The sequence below is a fragment of the Pantherophis guttatus genome, chromosome 10 (assembly GCF_059756535.1).
Source record: "Pantherophis guttatus breed Tessera chromosome 10, ASM5975653v1, whole genome shotgun sequence".
Lineage (NCBI taxonomy): Eukaryota > Metazoa > Chordata > Lepidosauria > Squamata > Colubridae > Pantherophis > Pantherophis guttatus.
In genome coordinates this window covers 25,145,766-25,163,648 of record NC_142072.1, presented here as the reverse complement: position 1 = coordinate 25,163,648, position 17,883 = coordinate 25,145,766, and the positions used below count along the sequence as shown (strand labels likewise).

General features: G+C 41.2%; 1 protein-coding gene across 8 annotated transcripts in view; it reads left to right on the top strand.

Annotated features, from left to right (window-relative positions):
* Positions 1–17,883, top strand: part of ADGRB2 (adhesion G protein-coupled receptor B2) — a 313,970-nt gene that overhangs the window by 261,189 nt on the left and 34,898 nt on the right. For all 8 annotated transcript variants that reach the window (XM_034413346.3, XM_060691413.2, XM_034413343.3 and 5 more), the window contains 4 exons: positions 7,700–7,850; positions 9,395–9,464; positions 10,014–10,080; positions 13,185–13,270. In XM_034413346.3, coding sequence (XP_034269237.2) covers positions 7,700–7,850; positions 9,395–9,464; positions 10,014–10,080; positions 13,185–13,270 — 374 coding nt within the window. The remainder of the gene's footprint in view (positions 1–7,699; positions 7,851–9,394; positions 9,465–10,013; positions 10,081–13,184; positions 13,271–17,883) is intronic.

Sequence of the window (17,883 nt, the reverse complement as noted above, 5' to 3'; positions counted from 1 at the left end):
CATTCACAAAGTACATATTCCATTGTGTTGTTTCAAACCTAAATGTCTTAAGAGTTGTAAAGTGCTTCAGACCCAAAGGTGTTGGGCAATTGAAGAAATGATTATGGCTGCTTTAAAGACCTGTTTGAATGGAAAGTAATAATTAAGTTTTCTAAGAAATTAAAAAGTAAAGTAATAAAAAAATACAAAAAAAAAGAATGAAAAGAAAAAGACATTGAATTATGCTTTCCAACCTTCTTTCTATCAAGTGATTAGTATCTTAAGCCTTTGTGCCTATATATATATATATATATATATATATATACACACACACACACACACACACACACACACACACACACACACACACACCTGCTATATATAAACATTAATGTGCATCTTAGTGGAATTGGAATACAGCATTTTGGAGTATCAATAGGTCCAGGTATTAACAAATTTAAAATAAGCTTCTTACAATTTAAAAAAAAAATGAAATTAATGCATCAGAAAATACAATTTTGTGCTTATTGAACTGCTCAAAGAATGCTTAAACAGGGAGGACATTTTGAGACTGGATTTGTTATGTTATAAAAAGTTTAAAGGTTCTTTAACAGATCCAGGGTATGGATTCACTAACCTGTTTTTTAAAGTTCTCTGTGTTAGAAATTTTTTTAAAAATGTTGATGTGGTCTAGATTTTTTTGATAAGTTTAAGGGTTTAATTAACTTTCTGTTTTAGTTCCTATGTAGATTTTTTCTCTGCTATTTTTGCTTTTCTTGTGTTTTTTCATGTTTATTTCATTTTAATAATTATGAAATATCTAAAATATCTAGATATTCTTTTTTCTGTGCAATCATTTTTTTCTCTATTGGAGATGTAGGAAGGGATTTTTCTGCATGTAAAATTCAAAAAGAAGAAAAAAAAGAGCTGCAAATGAGTACTAGTGTGCCTACGTGTTCCAAAACCCTTTTTGAAAAAAACACAAATCTGAAATGCCATTATATATGCATACTTTTTTTTAACTGTGCTAAATAGGTCAACCCCCATTTCTGAGAATCAAGGTTACCCCTTTATCTTACTTCTTGTTTTCCTTCTCCTCTCAACATTTCCATCCCAACTTCTGTAGTGCAATCAATTTCAGTCTTTTAGGACCAGCAATAGTGTGTGTACCACTTTTCTGCGGCTTTTATTTCTGTTCCATTTGGTTACAAAGATTTGGAAATCTGCAACAACTCTTTGGATAAAGAGCTGGGGAAAATGTTAAGTGCTCACCCAAGGCAATAAATAGCCCTACTTTGCTAAGTTTCACCTATGGGGAGAAGAACTAAAAACTTCCTTCCATTTGCTGTGATAATTTTGGTCCTGAGCACACCATAACTACCAACTCTTCTTCGTAACTCTGTCAGGTTAATCTGACACAGGAAGACCAAAGTCTGTTGAAGCAGCTCTTTCGGCATACCATCATTCCCTGACTCATTTGCAAATGGCCTGATGAATAATAAATACATCACTGCCCTGTAGCTAGCTAGTGAGTTAATTGTAGTTGTTATTCAGTTGCTAAATCATGTCTAATTCTTCACAATCCCATGGACCGTAGCCAGGGGTAAAATCCAGCAGGTTCTGACAAGTTCTGGAGAACTGGTAGTGGAAATTTTGAGCAGTTCGGAGAACCGGTAGCGGAAATTTTGAGTAGTTTGGAGAACTGGCAAATACCACCTCTGGCTGGCCCCAGAGTAGGGTGGGAATGGAGATTTTGCAGTATCCTTCCCCTGGAGTGGGGTAGGAATGGGGTTTTTGCAGTATCCTTCCCCTGCCATGTCCACCAAGCCACATCATGCCCACCAAGCCACGCCCACAGAACCGGTAGTAAAAAAATTTGGATTTCACCACTGACCGTAGCACACCAGACCGCCCTGTCCTCCACTGTCTCCCGGAATCTGCCCAAAGTCACATTCATTGCACCGACACTATCTAACCATCTCATCCTCTGCCTTCTTTTCCTTTTGCCTTCCATCTTTCCAAACATCAGGGTGTTTTTGCAAGGATTCCTGTCTTCTCATTTGGGGGCCAAAGTATTTGAGCTTCATCTTCAGTATCTGTCCTTCTAAAGAACAGTCAAGGCTGATTTCCTTTAGGACTGACTGATTTTATCTCCTTGCAGTCCAAGGGACTGTCAAGAATCTTCTCCAACACCAACTTAATTAGTTAGTAAACTTATATGCTGCCCCTCTCACCTAGAGGCTAAACCCTTAAAACAATAAGTAATAACATTAAAATTGGTTTAAAATTAACAAGATGGGAAGGAAAGGAGAAGGATGCACACGGGGGAGGAGATGGCATCTTATTTAAGTCCATTAGCCATGTCCATTTGAGAATGACGTGCCTCCACTGGGGCCTCAGGCCAATTGGCAGAGCCAGATCTTCTGGACCTCAAAGAGCACCATGTTCCAAAGGACAGTAGCCACAGCAGAAAAAGCGCCTTTCCTTGATTGCACCAGCCAGAATTCCTCGATGCACAGGTTCCACAGCGTGCCCTTTCTGCCAGCATGGTGGGGCAGATCAATCCCATTGGGGTGAGATGGTTCCTCAGATAGCCTGGACCCATTTTTTTCTTGAACCAGAGAAAGCCTATTGTAATCCCAAAAGAAGCAATGGGTGTACCACCACAGCAAATGGGAATGATCTTGGACAGGCCAAATTTGTCTTGCTAAGGACGTTCCTGTCAAATTGAAAGCATTTGAACAGGGGCGGGAAATAGACAAAGGGGTTGGTTATTCTGGGTTGTTGCCCCTCTTGTGCAGAAGTGAGAGTTTTGCTGGTGTCAAAAAGTACTGCAGTCGAATGACAGCTTTTATAGAGCTGCTTTACCAGTTTGGCCCATCAAAGTAGACCGCCCGCAGAACCATTCTTTCTTCTCAGATTCCTGCAGAATCTGTTTGAAAAGAGAAGAAAAGGCTGGAAAAAAATAAAATGAAATAAAATAAAACAAGTGTTCTGGGGATGAGAGATGTTCTATTGTACTGCTGCAGTCTCTTTACGAAAGTCCATTTATAGCTGATGAAGTGGGAGAATGGAAAGCAATTTACACCCAGCAGCTGGTGCGTTTTTGAAACAAGGTATGCGTGGCCCATCCAGTGGGAGCCAGCTTTGATGTTTCCAAACACTGATAATGATGTGTATGTGCGAGGGAGGGAGGGAGAGAAGAGAGAGAGAAAGGGAAGACAGATAAGAGAGGAGAGAAAGAGAGAAAAAGGATACCATAGGTATTTATGCGGACTTGATTCTCTTTGCTGATTCAGTGAGACATTTTGACCAGATCTTGCACATTCTGATGCCACCAAAGAGATCTCCTGTCATAGAATAGATAAAGATACAAAGCAAAGGCAAGACATTTCTGGTTGAAATCTTACTTCACCCATATATTTACCAGGGAATCAACTCCTGTGGCTTGGATTCACACATTGCAATAAATAATAAACCCTGGAATTGTGTAAGGAAAAAAAATGGTTCTGTTGCTTTTGGTTTCTTTCCATTTGTCTTCCTCCTTGGACTCCAAGCTGGTCATAAGACCAACTTAGTCTACTGAAGCATGGAGCTTCAGGAAAGAATCAGCACATGACTTGTGGACATCTCCCAGGCTTACAATCCCAACTTGGCTTTGGTTTAATATTTCCTCGATGGACACATTCATGTAGGGAATGCATTTCATGTCCCTCTCGTGTGCAATAAGGGGGGGGGCTCAGCTCCTTTTCCAGAGGATGGATTTGAGCCCAATGTGTCCTTTTGCCACCTTGTCCATCTATCCAAAAACCTAATCAAAGCCTTGATTGATTAAAGCCAGAGGAGATGCAGGAGGGAGGAGTTGGGAAAGCAGCCATTTTGCAACCTGCGAGGAAAAACAGGGTGGATTGTTTCCGAGGTTTGAAATTCAGCTCAATGATGTCTCGAGGGCCTGCTCTTAAATTCAATAAATGTCAATCTGCAAACAAACAACAGCTAGAGCTCAGCATCATGCTTCGGGAGTTTAATATATATATACATGGTGCAAGAAACCATTTCCATAATGCCCAGAGTTCTTGTGCATAGTAGGAACAATCTCTCTCACTTGGCATTCCTTTTTAAGGAGTGCCACAGACACACCTCCAATTGCAGCAGATTTGCAAAACAACTTTTGTTTTCTTGCCATCCTTCTCTAATCCAGGAATCTAAGGTTTCCTTCCTGCCTTTTGCTCTCAGCGGCCATCAGTTTCAGTGACTCCAGTGGATGTTTCAATCCACTCGTTGCTGCAGTAATTCATTTATTTGATTTTCTAGATCAGTGGTTCTCAACCTTTTCTTCGCCACAGATCCCTTTTAAATAGCAATAACAGTTAGATTTATATACTACTTCATAGTGCTTTCCAGCCCTCTAAGTGGTTTACAGGGTCAGCCTCTCGCCCCCAACAATCTGGGTCCTCATTTTACCAACCTTGGAAGGGTGGAAAGTTGAATCAACCTTGAGCTGGTGGGATTTGAACTGCCAAATTGCAGGCAGTCAGAAGTCAACAGCAGTAGCCTGCAATACTGCATTTTAACCACCACGACTCCTACCTAGCTCATACCGTGGCCACCTTTTGTAGCTATGGACCATGACCACATACCGCCAAGACTTAACTCAAGATTTAAATTGTAACATTTCTTCAAGCCTTCGCAGCCCCCCTGAGATGACATCATAGCCCCGCAGGGGTCTGCAGCCCACAGATTGAGAATCACTCTTCTAGATGATGTCACAGTTGTGCTGCTGAAATAATGATGAGGTTGTGGGCTAGGGAGAGAACTTGCTTTTAATTACAAGCAGAGATCAGAAACAAGCAAAAAAAATTGTAGCTAGAGTAACGAATACCAAGCAAAACTGAAAAGAAAAGAAAAAAACATTGCTCAGGTCATAGTTATGGCTGCCGTATAAAACCTTTGCAGCTTCACATGTGGTAGAAGTGTTCTTCTATGATAAAATATTATTTTTATTTATTTATTATTTAAATTTGTATACCACCCTTCTCCCTTATTAAGACAAGGTTGATCAGATGGGCCTCAGGATTTCATAGAGGAACAATGCATTGCTCCCTAATATATAACAGCCTTCCCTGTAGTATGTGTCAATGGTGAAATCCAATTTTTTTTACTAACGGTTCTGTGGGCATGGCTTGGCGGACGTGACAAGGGAAGGATATTGCAAAATCCCCATTCCTACCCCACTCTGGGACCAGCCAGAGGTGGTATTTGCCGGTTCTCTGAACTACTCAAAATTTTGCTACCAGTTCTCTAGAACCTGTCAGAACCTGCTGGATTTCAGCCCTGGTATGTGTCCTCTAGATGTTTGCAGCTGCACTTGTCAGAACTCCCTCATAGCATGGACATCATCTGGGAATTGACTGGGGTTGCAGGAAGCTAAACAGATGGTAAGCTTGAGACAGAAAGTTCCTGGCTTAGAAGTGATGACTTGACTGTAAACTCAAGGTTGGCCTTTGCTAACCAGTTAGGAAATAAGGCCAGTTAAATAGGGAAAAATGTGCTACAGGATGAGCAGTGCTGCACCATAGATTTGCATTGCATTAAATGTGTAATAAACAGAGTCCTCAACTTATGACTGGTCACTTACCAGGCTCATATTACCATATGTGGTGGACATGTGCAGAAGCTAAAAGATACTGGACTAAAATCCACACATGGGTGGAAACAATGACACAAAAACACATAGACTTTAAACCAGAGATTTTTTTTTATTGGGGATTGTACCTGAAACATATAATAGAGAATTGAGATATTTGACTGTGAATGTATTAACAGCGGCTAGAATTGTGTTTGCCAAAAATTGGAAAAATGAGAAAATACCAACGCAAGACGAAGTTATTAAGAAAATAATGGAATGTGCAGAAATGAGTAAATTGACATTTGAAATTAGAGAACAAGAAGATAAACAATATTATAAGATATGGGATTTATTTTACCAATGGCTAGATAAAAAGACATGGAAATGAAATATGATTGAGGTTTTTTTTTAATGTAAGAAATGTAAAATCATATAAAATACAATATAAAGATGTACTATTATTGGAATGATTTAGGAGAATGTATCGCATAATGCAAATTGACTCAAATCCTAGACTATTTTGTATGAAAGGAGGGAAGAAACAGCCATAGTTAAATATATGTCTAATGAAGATAATAATATATGAATATATACAGTATGAATAGAGTGAAGATGCACAAAAGATTTGTAACCAACCGACACACTGTTTGTATTTGCATTGAAGATGGGTTTTTTTAATTTGTTTTTTATATATGTTTAAAATATTTTTTTTGTCAAAAAAACCCAACAAATTATGACTGGTCACTTAGGGACCGTTCAAAGTTACAATGGACCTCCCCATGGGTACTTATGACTCAGTTCTGGGGGGGGAGGGGAAAGCCACCTGCAGTCATATGACTTCATTGTGGAGGGCTGGCAACCAGCCTGCAATTATGGCCATTTGCAGCATTGTGGTCATGTGACAGCATTTTTATGACATTTTTGGAAAAAGAAAAGAATGTTTAATTTCAGTTTCTGGCAAAACCAGCCAGAACAATCTCTGCAAAAAAAAAAGTCATAGAATTGGGTTGTTCACGTAGGTGATATATTTTACAATCCTCATGACTTATGACCACAATAAGCAGCCTCCAGTATGGTTGTAAATCAAGGACTACCTGTAAAGACTAATTGATATCATCAGTACGAATAGCATCGTTGTTATTATTGTTATTAAATAGACTTCCTCCCATGGCAAGGTGCATATTTTGTAGGAAATGCATAGGGCCCTGCAGGAAAGACAAGAGGAATGGGTGACAAAAATGTGCGTTGCAAGACACCACAACCCAACGCAAGCTATACCTTTTCATACTTGTGTCGCACAATGCATGCTTTGTCATTTTGCTGTTCTCATCATTAGGCACAGAAACCTGTGAGCGACTGCCTTTTATGATGAAGGCTCTCTTCCTCTTCATCCAGTTTGTTTATTTATTTATTTATTTATTTATTAAATTTTTATACCGCCCTTCTCCCGAAGGACTCAGGGCAGTGTACAGCCATACTAAAACAACATATACCCATAAAATTTAAAAACAGTTTAAAATATATTAAAAATTTGGCCCTTATATTAAAAAACTACAAACACCCAATTAAAATTCATTTTCTAAGCCAGCCTAGCCTGTTGAAATAATAGAGTCTTAAGGGCACGGCGAAAGGTACGTAGGTCAGAGATCATGTGAATCTCCAGGGTCAATTCATTCCAGAGGGCAGGTGCCCCCACAAAGAAGGCTCTCCCCCTGGGGGTCGCCAGTCGACATTGTTTGACCGACGGCACTCTGAGGAATCCCTCTCTTTGGGAGCGTATTGGCCGGTGGGAGGCTATCGGTGGCAGAAGGCAATCTTGTAAGTAAGGTCCTAAGCCATGGAGCACTTTAAAGGTGGTAACCAACACCTTGAATCACACCCGGAAGACCACCAGGAGCCAGTGCAGCTCGTGCAGGAGAGGTGTTACATGGGTGCGCTGTGTCGCTCCCATAATCACCCGCGCGGCCGCATTCTGGACCAGTTGGAGCCTCCGAGTGCTCTTCAAGGGGAGCCCCATGTAGAGAGTGTTACAGTAGTCCAGATGGGAGGTGACGAGGGCATGAGTTGACTCCTCTTTTCTTTCTCCTCCAGGGCATCTGCACCATGACAGCTGCCTTCCTCCATTTCTTCTTCCTCTCTTCCTTCTGTTGGGTGCTGACCGAGGCTTGGCAATCTTACTTGGCTGTCATTGGCAGAATCCGAACTCGGCTAGTTCGTAAACGCTTCCTCTGCCTCGGATGGGGTAAGAGAGAAATTCTCCTTCTCATCTAGAATTGTATTTTATTTTATTGTAAGTATCAAATTTATTTGCTACTCATCTCGTGGTTCAAGTGACTCTTGAGTGGCCTGATTGCCCTCAGTTCATCATTGGATGGTTGAATTTGCACAATATGTTTAACCAGATCAGCAAAAGGCATAGCAGCTGCATTCTCACAATAAAGGTAAAGGCAAAGGTTCCCCTTGCACATATGTGCTAGTCGTTCCTGACTCTAGGGGGCATTGCTCATCTCTGTTTCAAAGCCGAAGACCCAGCGCTGTCCGAAGACGTCTCCGTGGTCATGTGGCTGGCATGACTCAACGCCAAAGGCGCACGGAACCCTGTTCCCTTCCCACCAAAGGTGGTCCCTATTTTTCTACTTGCATTTTTTACATGCTTTCGAACTGCTAGGTTGGCAGAAGCTGGAAAAAGTAACAGAAGCTCACCCCATTACGCAGCACTAGGGATTCGAACCGCTGAACTGCTGACCTTTCGATCAACAAGCTCTGCGTCTTAGCCACTGAGCCACCATATCCCTAATTCTCACAATAGGCTATGCTTATTTGGTGTTAACCATAGTTTATTTTGGGATGTTTTGGCATGTTATGAGAATCAGGACCCAGGTTAACTTTAGATTCTCTGAGTTGTGTAAACCCTGAAAATGAGTCTAATTTAAGGACCTCTTTAGAAAGTTAGGAAATCCAGAATTAGAGTAACAAAGTTCTGCTTGGGCTCTGCTTCAAGGTCTCCAACTGCCACTCTTTGACTGGTTAAACTGGCAAACTGTTCTATCATTAACTATTCTGTTTCTATCTTTTGAAATAGATTCTATTATTTCAAAATAGAATCTTGAAAGGCTGCCGAAGCAATTTCCAGATCAGCTGATACTTAGAGTAATTAAGGCAGAGTTACTTTGAGTCTCTTTCTCACACTTCCCTCTTTCCTGGGCAAAGCAAACTTTTCTGTATGGATCCCACTCCCATAATTACCCTTCTCTGTCCTCTCCATTCTGGGAATCTTCCTAGACATTCCATCTCTCCCTCCCTCCCCCTCCTCCCTCCCTCCCTCCCTCTGTGTGTGTGTATTTCAGTGGTGAAATCCAAATTTTTTAACTACCGGTTCTGTGGGCGTGGCTTGGCTTGGTGGGTGTGGCAGGGGAAGGATACTGCAAAATCTCCATTCCCTCCCCACTCCTGGAGGAAGGCTATTGCAAAATCTCCATTCCCACCCCACTCTGGGGCCAGCCAGAGGTGGTATTTGCTAGTTCTCTGAACTGCTCAAAATTTCCGCTACCGGTTCTCCAGAACCTGTCAGAACCTGCTGGATTTCACCCCTGGTGTATTTGTATATGCACATGTATGCATATACACATACACAGTCAAATCTTGCCACTTAATGACATTTCCCCATTCTTGGCAAAAAAAAAAATCTTTTAAGATTTCAGCACTGTCCCCTGAAATTTCTCACAATTTCTTGGGCAGTCTTACAATGTCCTAAAACATTTTATGTCTATTTTCTTTCCTGCCCAGGTCTGCCAGCCTTGGTAGTTGCAGTTTCAGTTGGCTTCACTCGGACTAAAGGATATGGAACAGCTAGCTAGTAGGTTTCCTTGGGATAGAAGGATTGGAGAGCGGGGCAGATTAGAAACTAATGCAGTGTTGAATAGTTACTCCATTTCCATTGCTTGTCAATTCCATGAAGGTGAGGGTGAGAAGGGACTTCAAGGTACAGAGATCCATATTGGAAAGTGCCCCAAATCAAATATCATCTGATGCAGATTGGAGAGATGGGAGGTCACCTTACTGGCCAATGTCCAATGAGCCTCATTTTCTCTTTCTGATTTTAAATAACACCCTCTCATATCTTTGCACTGGACTGATTACTTATTACTTCCACCTTCATTTTTGATAATCTGGCCAGGCAGTTTTTAGATCCCATCAATGGCTCTTCTGATCACCCTAAGATCCTTTTGATCATTCCAAAATTCACCATTAAAGGTACAGGAAGATGGATCTCTTCTTTAGAGGGGATGGAACTAAGGCAAGATGGGTTGGTCATGTGGGGAGTCATCAGATATGGTAATTCTTTGGATGCTTGTTCCTGCTCTTGTTTAGTTTTGAAATGGTGATTTTTTTCTTTTCTCTCCAGCTGCTGGCTGTCCCTTGAAGGAGGATTGCTGTATGCTTTTGTTGGTCCTGCTGCTGTGATTGTTCTGGTAAGAACTCAGATACATTTCTAGGGCACCAATGATCTGACTTGGATGGATCTCATTCTTTGTTGTGACCTAGGCTTCCTGAGTCATTAAAACACACAAGTAGTCCCAAAAACCATTTTTATTGCAATAGCTGTGAATTATATTCATTCACAGCTGAGTCCCAATTAGTTGCAAAAAGTCCTTCGGGATAATCACCAACCTTTATCTCCCTTGACACGCTGCCAAAGACCTACTTGGCAAAGCCACATGGAGTCCAGAATCAAACAGAGATGCCAACTGGGAACGGAATTAACAACGTTGTTTTCCTGCAAAGGGCCCACGTGCCTTTGCTCCTCTTTTAAGCCTTATGGGAGGGGCCAATCATCTCCAGGCCTTACTCCCAAGTCGTCCCTTTTAACTGTTCTTGCCTTCTGGCAGCTCTGCGCATGTGCGCACTAGGAACAGGCTCCTCCTGTTCCTCTGCCTCTCTGATATCCAACTCTGGAGGTTCCGGAGTCCGCACATCACTCACAGATGGCCCTGGCCCCATCTCTGCCTCTGATGCAGAGCTCTTGTCCGGGCCTTCCCCTGACTCCAGGACTGGCCCATGGTCCTCCCCAGCCTCCTCACTGTCCGACTCCGCTGCCAGCTCCACAGGCTGCTGGCAGACCACAACATTCTTTCCCATTGGTGGGGTTTCCATTTCATTGACTTTATTGTGAACAGTCAAGAACCTATAAAGGCTTACTTAAAATCACACTTTTTGACTTGAGTTGATGGAAAAAATAGAGAGCAGTAGTAAGAGGAGGGGAGGAAATAGAAGTCCAAACTATCCAGCCCGGTCTGGATGATATCCCTAACATTTCCCATTGGTGCTGGGCGCTTTCCCTCTACCTAGACATTTCTTAACCAAGTGAGGATGGGAGCCAGGATGGAAGGCCTCACATCTTCTGAGGAATAAGAGGGACTGTTTGGATTGGTAGAAGAAAAACCGCCCTCCTTGGGGAGTTTAGTGGCCACCAAAAATTGCATGAAGAGCCAGTCAGGCTAAAGAGTGGAATTCGTCCCACTTCCTCAGCTTTTGAGAGAGAAAAAATGATATGATCACTACATCATAGGCTTTATCCAAATTGGATTCAGAAGGAGAGGAACCTTCTGTTTTCATTTCGATCCCTGGAAACTGTGATCAAAGCTATTAGACACAGACACACTGTGGATAATTTGCTTTTGAATTATCTAGTGTGCCATATGAACCCTTACTACCAGTGCTTATTCAACAGACCAAACTGAAACATACCTTAGCCCTGTGCCTCATTGAGCCAGGATCTCGCTGAACTCTGTGCTTCTCTAGCTTAATCTGCTTTTGCAGTTTAAAAATGACACCACTTCTCTTGAGATAAAGTTACAAGTTTGAAAAGGGCTGTAATATTCCCAGTACAGATATCTTAAAAGAATGATAAAATGTGTAGTAAAAATTAATGAGAACCAAGATATAAAAGCCAACATTAATGCAACTAAATCCAGCTGTTCTAGTTAACAAGTTTACTTCCTATGAAAATCCTTCCTTCCTTCTTTCCCCATTCCCATCCTCCCTTCCTTCCTCTCAAAGTTCTTGAGAACTTAATTAGAATTTCTTATTGAACTTTTTTTTTAAAAAAAAAAATACTTTGTTATTAGAGATGGTGGGGGAGAACTTCCTACAATGAGTTCCTCAGAGTCAATTTATTGAGGAGATGGGCATCATGTAAATTTAATAAATAAATAAAAATAAATAAATAAACAATGTATTTCCTTACTAAATGGTGAAGCCACAGAGACTGCAGACAGCAAGAGAGACAATGGTGTAATGAAAAGCAGGATATGCACACACATACCTTGCCTTCCTGATTATTCAGAAAGTGTAAGAAGAATGGTGAAGAACGGTGAAGAATGACAAAGAAGGATGAATCTCACTGATATTCTCTTCTTGTTTGAAAGCAATATCAGGAAACAAATCCTCTTTTTCTCAAATGGAATCAGCATACCTTTTTAATAATTGGTATACTGATTTCCCTTTATTGTGGAATGTTGGCTTTTATGTTGTTACGGTCACTTGATCATCAGTTCTATATTTTATAGCCAGAGTGTCCAACTTTGGCAACTTTAACACTCATGGACTTCAATTCCCAATAGCTGGCTGCTGAATTCTGGGAGCTGAAGTCCATTGATCTTAAAACTGCCGTGATTGGATAACCCTGAAAATTTAGAGCAAATCATGGTTTAGTATAACTTTATTGTTATATTCATACAATGAAATTCACGTAACACCCAAAGACCAGGCCCAACACACATAACAATCCCCAAACACACTCCCACCCACCACAATTCCCCACCCCTAAACCACCCAAACATCCACACAACAGACCAAGTAATGCTGTCCAACAGCTCACTGATGGTTGCCCTTGAGTTCATTGTTGAGTGCAATTATAGCTCTGGGACAAAAACTATTCAGAAAACATGTGGTCTGAGTTTTAATTGTTCTGTATCTTCTGCCAGAAGGCAACAGTCCAAAAAGATTGTAAGCAGGATGAGAAGAGTCTCTGAGAATGTTATGCAACTTCCTCAAACAGCGAGATTCGAAGATGTCGTCCAGGGCTGGTAGCTGGAGCCCGATGATATTCTGGGCAGTTTTAATGATTCTCTGTAGAGCTTTTTTGTCCGCTACAGAGCTGCTCCCATACCATGCAAGAATGTCGTATGTCAGGACACTCTCAATGGTGCTGTGATAGTAGGACAGAAGTAGATGCTGGGATAGATTTATCTTCCTGAGCATTCTCAGGAAGTACAGCCTTTTCTGTGCCTTCTTCACAAGCATGTTAGCATTCATAGTCCATGAGAGGTCCTCCGAGATATAAATGCCCAGAAATTTAAAACTACCAACCCTCTCCACCTCCTCGCCATTTATGTTCATCTCTCTTCTTCCTGAAGTCAATTATAGGTTCTTTAGTTTTTTTGGTGTTAAGTGTAAGATTATTTTCTTTACACCACCATGTCAGCCCTTGTACTTCCTTTCTATAAGCAGATTCATGGTTTAGAAAGGAAAGAGTTCATGATCACTGCTTATCACAAATTTCTCTCCTATCCAGGTCAACATGCTGATTGGGATCATTGTATTTAACAAGCTGATGTCTCGAGATGGCATCTCAGATAAGTCCAAAAAGCAGCGAGCCGGGTAAGTCCCTGTGCAGTCTCAGCACCGACCCATGGAGATAGGGATGCACTTTTAAGCAAGTTTCCATCTTGGGTTGCCAGTAGCAACCATGTTTCCTCCCACCCTCTCTTGCCTAACCAATTGAAGACACCAGGAGAGAGAAAAAGAAAAAGAAAAAGGAAGAGGAAGAGGAAGGAATAGAACAGAAGAGTATTTTATGCACCCCCTTGAACTGGATTCTTTCAGTATATCTGGGGAACAGATGTGGACAGGCATTCCTCAACTTACAACCACAATTGAGATCAGAATTTCTGTTGTTCTGCAAGGCAGTTATTAAGCACATTGCACTCTCTTTTATAATCTTTTTTCTCCCGTGGTTGTTAAGGGAACCATTGCAGAAGTTGAGTGAATCATGGTCAGTTCAGCTTCCCAGTTGACTTTGCTTGTCGGAAACTAACCAAAAGGTCACAAATGGAGGTCACATGACCCTAGGATGTGGCAATTGTTGTAAAAAAGATGCCAGTTGCCGAGTGCCCAAATTTTGGCCATGTGACTGTGGGGACGCTGCAATGTTTGTAAGTGCAAGAACGTTTGTAAGTCACTTTTTTCAGCGTCTTTGTAACTTCAAATGGTCATTAAACGAATGGTTGTAAGTCAAGGACTTCCTATATACAAAAACAGTTGGTCTGAGTAGAAACCCGCCCCTCCCCCCAAAATAAATTCCTTATAAATCTCATTTCAGTTGAATTCTGGTAGCAACTTGTAAGGGTCTGGGGCCTTCTGTGATGCTTCCAAACCTTTGTTCAGCTTTTTGAAATACTGCTCGTATTAATGAAAATAATATTTTTAGCCTCCAGTGACACTTTGACAAATGTATTCCTAAGAGGATTCTTGGAAGTCAGTTTGTATTTTTGATTTAGGTAAAACTCAGTGGCGTCTGTAGGGAGGAACTATGCCTGACAGTGAAAAATCAATATACTTAACACATCTTGTCCTATTATCTCCAAATTTGGGGCTAAAATCAAGAGGATAATCAATAGCCAGCATTGATTGCTGCATGTTAAAGAAGCATATGTCCTTCTGGGGTATGTCCCCAGTATTTGGTATTTATGAACACCAGGAATTAGACATTTTAAGCTTGGGGCTGGATGAAGATTTATTATATTAGGTCTAGAAGAGCACTGCGCTTGGCAGTGGAAGATCAATATATTTAGCATATATTTTATGTGTGCCTATGTAGAGACAGAAAATGCAGTGCAATTTTTTTCTTAACTCTTGCAGTTAATATACCTCTGAAAGTAAACGGTTTTGTTTTTTTTTGAATGCAGGTAGTCCTCCACTGTATTGGAGCCTGCCCATTATGGTTGTAAAGAGGATCACAACCCATTTTTATAATCGTTTTTGCAGTGGTCATTAAGTTTTTGTCAGTGGTCATTGAGCAAATGCTGCAATTGTAAAACCAACCAGTTGTTTGCTATGGGTTGCATTTGCCGAGAACAGGAAGTAATTGTCAGTTTTCAGCAAAAACATCATAAAACACAGTCAAATGACCCTGGGACCAGGGGTGAAATGCTCCCGGTTCAGACCGGATTGTCCGATCCGGTAGCAATGGAGGCAGGTGGTTCGGAGTACCAGTAACAAAAATCCCTGCCTCCTCCCCATGCCCAGCTGAGCCTCACAATCATCAGAGGCTTTTTTTAACTTTTAAAAGCATTTTTTCTACAACCTCTTCGGCCGAAAAAATGCTTTTAAAAGTAAAAAAAAAAAAGCCTCTGCTGATCAGGCAACACAGCTGGGATCGTCAGAGCCTTTTGAAAGCATTTTTTACAACCTCTTCGCCGAAGAGGTTGTAGAAAAAATGGTTTTAAAAGTAAAAAAAAAAAATTGGCCATGCCACCCAATCACATTACCACCCCAACCCCCACCAAGCCACGCCCACAGAACCGGTAGTAACAAATTTTAGATTTCACCACTGGGCGGGATGTGTGTGTCTATTGGAACTTTGGAACCAGGTCATAAATACCTAGAGGGGTATTCATTGTGACTTCTGAACAGTGTCTTTTATTACCTCTTGCCCTTTTTCCCTACTTTCTTCTCTTTTCTTTCCTCATTGTACTCTTCGCTTTTTCTCTTTTTTCTCTCTTTTTTAATTTTTTTTAAAATTTAGTTTGTATTAGCTTTTCTTGTTGCTCTTAATGCTCTTAATCCACATTATTTATTTAAAAAATGGACAGGCTGAAGAAATTGGGTCTTTTCAGTTTGGAGAAGAGAATGCCGAAAGGAGGTTTGATAAACAAAGGAAAGTTACATGGGAGACATTCAATAATTATTTTCCAGGAATAATTAGGATCACAAATATGTATTTCAGCTTTTATACATGTTTTGGAGGGTCAATTCATATTAAACAAATTTTTCCTCCTTGCCTAGCTCCAAGAACATACCCTGTTTCCCCTAAAATAAGACCTCCCCTGATCCCAATCGGGCTTTTGAGCACATGTGCTAAAATAAGCCCCCTCCTGAAAATAAGCCCTCCCCAAAAATATTTAAACGCATGCGCAGCCGGTCCCCGCCATTTCCTCTGGTTACCTCCATGTGCCCCCAAAATAATAAGACCTCCCCGAAAATAAGGCCAAGCGCTTATTTTGGGGTTCAAAAAATATAAGACAGGGTCTTATTTTGGGGGAAACATGGTACTGTAAATGTGGGCTGGTTGCTGAGCACCAGATGTAGTCATGTGACCATGGGAGGGGGGGTGATGGTGTCTATTGGAACTTTGGGACCAGGTCATAAGTACCTTGAGGAGTATTCATTGTGACTTCTGAACAGTCACTAAATGGCCAGTTGTAAGTCAAGGACTACCTGTAGAAAAAGATGCTTAAAAATGTTTTAGTGACCCACAAACCTCTCATTGTCCTGCCAGATTTGGGTTAGTTAGAAAGACATGAAAATTGCCATATAAACACAGTCACCTTAGCAATGGATCCCCCCAGAAAACCTTATTTTCCATTCATAGTTCAAATAAGATTATAAGATTTCAAATAAGGATGTGCCGTGGTGGTGCGGTGGTTAGAATGCAGTACTGAAGGCTAACTCACTGCTCACTGTCAGGAGTTTGATCCTGACTGACTCAAGGTTGACTCAGCCTTCCATCTTTCTGAGGGCAGTAAAATGAGTCGGGGGCAATAGGCTGACTGTAAACTGCTTAGAGAGGGCTGTAAAACACTGTGAAGCAGTATATAAGTCTAAGGGCTAAGTGGGAAGGAAGGAAGGAAGGAGGGAGGGAGGGAGGGAGGGAAGGAAGGAAGGAAGGAAGGAAGGAAGAAAGGAAGGAAGGAAGGAAGGGACAATAGGCTGACTCTGTAAACCGCTTAGAGAGGGCTGTATATGAAGCAGTATATAAGTCTTAGGGCTATTGCTCTTGCTATTATGGGGGAATGAGTTAACATGCAGGACTCTTCTTTCAAGTGAAAGCCATGTCATTTTCAGATGTTTGCAACTCCTCTATGTAATTGGCACCCCTTCTCTTGAATTGTTCATGAGATTATGTTCCTCAATTTTTGAAAGATACAGTAAGTGAATTTTCCTGGAGGAAGCAGAAAAAAGTACTATGTCCTGGAGGACTCTTAAAATTGGAGGCCCTCCTTGATGGAAATGCCCCACTGAATATGACTTCCAGTTTGCCGCCATGATGTCACTTTGATACGTTTATGGGGGGGAAAAAACCAAGAGCTAAGAACAAATAACATTTATTGAAGAAAAGTTAGAAAGAATAAATCAAAAGTATGTTGGCACCAGCTGGCATTCAATAACTAGTCCTATTTATAAAACCGAAGTTCAAACCTTCTTGATGTTTATGTTCCTTCCTGTCCTACATAACAGATCGCCTGGGCCCCCCTTTTTTGAGCTAGTTGGCGTGCTTCCATCTGTGCTCTGTGCAGTCTTCAGATTTGCTTTTCTCTTATTTCTCACTGACTGTGAGATGCAAGTCTCACAGGAGCACATGTGATGTTGCTTATGCCCTGTGAATTCCATGTTTAGATATTAGCTTGGAATTGTTGGGAGGTACCTCAGATTGGCCGATGGTGTAATCCTCAACTGGGAGGAAATTTGTCTTAGCCAGGATGAGGAAGTTGAAATCCTCTGGAGGGTTAAGATTTTATTTATTTAAGTATTGATTGGATACATAAAATAGATACAAATAAAAGAAACTTTAGGACAGGGACAGTAGGCACACTGGCGCTCTTATGCATGCCCCTTACAGACCTCTTGGGAATGGGGTGAGGTCAACAGTAGACAGTCTTAGGTTAAAATTTTGGGGGTTTGGGGATGAAACCACAGAGTCAGGTAGTGCATTCCAGGCATTGACCATTCTGTTGCTGAAGTCGTATTTTCTGCAATCAAGTTTGGAGCGGTTCACTTTAAGTTTGTATCTATTGTGTGCTCGTGTATTGTTGTGGTTGAAGCTGAAGTAGTCATGGACAGATAGGACATTGTAGCAGATAATTTTATGAGCTATGCTTAGGTCATACCAAAGGCAGCGTAGTTCTAAGTTTTCTAAGCCCAGAATTTCAAGTCTGGTGGCATAAGGTATTTTGTTACGAGCAGAGGAGTGGAGGACTCTTTTTGTGAAATAT